The 3,159-nt window shown below is 39.3% G+C and overlaps 1 protein-coding gene across 1 annotated transcript in view; it reads left to right on the top strand.

Annotated features, from left to right (window-relative positions):
- Nucleotides 1–3,159, top strand: part of LOC107104592 (TRPM8 channel-associated factor homolog) — a 14,620-nt gene that overhangs the window by 5,267 nt on the left and 6,194 nt on the right. Inside the window, exons 5-7 of the mRNA XM_015404624.1 lie at nucleotides 972–1,143; nucleotides 1,519–1,613; nucleotides 1,725–1,938. Coding sequence (XP_015260110.1) covers nucleotides 972–1,143; nucleotides 1,519–1,613; nucleotides 1,725–1,938 — 481 coding nt within the window. The remainder of the gene's footprint in view (nucleotides 1–971; nucleotides 1,144–1,518; nucleotides 1,614–1,724; nucleotides 1,939–3,159) is intronic.

Raw genomic sequence — 3,159 nt, 5'->3', positions numbered from 1 at the left:
AGTTACATATTAACAGCGATGGTGATGAGTGGAAAAAAAAAAAACACCTGGTCTCCTTACATTCAGCCACTCTTTCATCATCTCCTCAATGAGGTGGTCTCAAAAGTCGCAGTTACAACACACATAGGGCGCACCGCACCAAAGGGCGCACCGCACATTTTGAGGGAAAAAAAAGACGTTCATGTGCGCCTTATAGTCGTGAAAATACGGTAATAAATGCTAGTTCACAAAGTTTGAAGAGCGGGCTGCTTACAGTAGTAGCCATGCACAATTTCCCCACTTTCCTTGATGGGCCCTTGGCTGGTCCCCTACAATTCCTTTTTAAACATAAATCTTTATACTGAAATATTATTTCTGTCATGATTTGTGGACATTAAGGTCTAAAGAGAAGCGTAATCTCCGGGTCAGACCCTTTAATTCACTCCAGTGGCTGGAAGTTGGAGGGAAGTGGGCTGCCATTCAGCTAACGTTTGACTGGGAAGGGTCATTTTGAATGGCTGCAACTGTACACCAGATTTTAGTCATTTCAGACCATTTATAGCAGCTCCTGTGGAGGTGTGAAAAAAATCCATCTAAATATGGAAAAAGTTCTAATGGAAACAGTCAGAGAATAAGCAAAGGGATGGTAGCCTTAATTCAGGATTTTTTTTGTGTTCCCTACAAACTAAACATTAAAGCTGATCTCTTTTGGGTTTCTTTAAGCATTTAACACCCTCCACACTTTCATATAAAAATCTATATAGTTTCAGATGAGTGGTTAAACAGTGTTTCACTGATTCTTCCTTTCACTGCCTCTTTTCACCTTTGCTACATGCAAGTTTTGTACGAGGAATAGCTGTAAATTTAGAGACGCATTGCAAGTAACTGTCCAGTGGAGCTGCATGCCAATACAGGAGTGAATGGTGCTGTTTAAAATCTTAAACTGTCTCATGTGTGACTGATCTGCATGCATGTGGTCTATATATTTCAAGGTGAGTCATAAGAAACCTGTGAAAAGTCCCAAACAACACATGATCATCAGCATGGCAACAGACGTGTACGAAGCTTCCCTGAACCAGGAGGACCTTCTGCCTTACATCATCAAAGATAACCCACCACTACCTGTGGTGAAGAATCAACGGATCAAGATCACTGCCCAAACAGGTCAGATCGAACTGTACTGTACTTTTTGAACAAAAATAGAATAGAATTCAACTTTATCATCATTACTACAAAGCAATGAAATTCACTATCTACATTTAACACATCCCCTTGGGGAATCTTTGTGCGGCACCCAGGGAGCAGTGTGGGGTTAAGGGTCTTGCTCAGGGAGCCAGAGTGGCAGTCTGTGGGAATGAGTGGGGCTTGAACTCAGAACCTCTGGGACCCAAGTTCAATGCTCCAACCACTAGGCCATCACTACCCCCTTATCTTATACAAGATCATTTTATAAAATATCAAACATTAACAAGGAAAACAAACTGTTCATTGTTTATTTAAGTATTATCCTTACACTCACTTTTCTGTTTTGTATGACAGCACACAGTGGATGGATCAGTACAGGCCTCTACCTCTCTCCTGGCATGAAGACAGATGTCGTTTTACCACCGAAGTTGGTGAACACTAACTGGAGGGTAGTGTACATAAACTCAAACAATTACTGTTCCCTAAATATTCTGCTATATCACATAGAATTCTGATTTAATTCTAACATTAAAGCAACAATTTTCCACTTTTATTCAAAGATCCAGATAGGCTGCCACAGTGATCACCTGAAGAAAAAGGTCTTAGTGAGAGCACCGTATGTTATCAAGAGGTTCCCTGTTACATCAGAAAGGATGAAGGTGTGGAACCTGTGGGGAGGACTCATCTACCTGATGGCTCCACGTAATATAAAGTTGGAGGAGGAGCAGGAAATCGTGGTAGAGGAGGCTGTGGCTGCTCCTTATTACAAGTCTGGTAAGTGAGTCACCATCTGTACATGCGCAATAATGGTATTTTCTGGTCATTTTATAAATGTGATGTGGATAAAGCCTTCTGAAATTTGTTGTATAGCACATTTTCAGACCACTGGTTCAGTTAAAAGAATCTGTCTCCTCCCTTTTTTATATTCTATTCTAATTGCAACTGATCTTGTTTGGGGTTTTTTTTTATTAAAGAAGATTTTCTAATCTACCAGTGTAGTTCTTAATTAGTTCTTAAAGTAACAATTCTGTAAATCTCAATTTCCACCAGGTATTCTGTAGAGGATATCATCCTCTGTACTCTGCTCTTTAAAACAAACCAAATCTGTTTGACCAACACATTTGAAAATTTCTGACTTCTATTAAAGATGTAAAGCCAGATCTTGAAAACATTGTAGCCTTGGATCACAACAGATGCAAATAAAACAGCAAATTTAATATGAATACTTTGTTTGCAGTTTCAAATGCTTTAATAAAAATGCTTTTTAAAACCCTGTGAATCAACTCAATTAACACAACTGACACTAGTTTTATTAGCTACTTATAACAATAACAGCAATGGTGAAAAACATGTGGGCTGCTCAGTGGAGCTGTCAATAGCACTGCTCCTTGCAGCAAGGAGGTTCTGGGTTCAATTCCCAGCCTTGACTCTTTCTGCTTGCAGTTTGCATGTTCTCCCTGAGCATGCGTGGGTTCTCTCTGGGTACTCCGGCTTCCTCCCACAGTCCAAAACCTTGACTGTTAGGTTGATTGGCTTCTCCTTAGGTATGAGTTTGGGAATGGTTCTTAGTTGGTTTTTTTTTTTTGCAAAACCAAACAAGAAATGTAACTGCATTTGCCGCTAATGTAGCACCTGCATACAGCTGATGCTTTTCAAATACCATTTTTATATTGTGAGAAAAAGAAATAATCCTTTTTTGATTGTTAGAAATAAGAAAACTGCTTTAGGAGAGAGTTTCTTAAAGGTGACAGTCTTTGCTTTTCATGCTTGACACAAGGGCTTTTTAGTAGAAACTATGACAAATATATCCAATGTGACTATTGTTCTAAAATAAACCCTAGTATGCTCCAGTATGTTAAAATAGTGGATGCATCAGTAGATTTCATGATTTGCCTTTTATAGCTTGTAGTTCTCAGCCACTGACATAGGAGGGTTTGTTGACCTGTGTCAGAATTTGATGTTGGATTGAGGACCTAAAAGCAGAGGCAAGTTGAC

This window comes from Cyprinodon variegatus, unplaced genomic scaffold (assembly GCF_000732505.1).
Source record: "Cyprinodon variegatus isolate N-32 unplaced genomic scaffold, C_variegatus-1.0 Scaffold1813, whole genome shotgun sequence".
NCBI classification, from domain to species: domain Eukaryota; kingdom Metazoa; phylum Chordata; class Actinopteri; order Cyprinodontiformes; family Cyprinodontidae; genus Cyprinodon; species Cyprinodon variegatus.
This window is presented reverse-complemented; position numbering and strand designations above follow the sequence as displayed.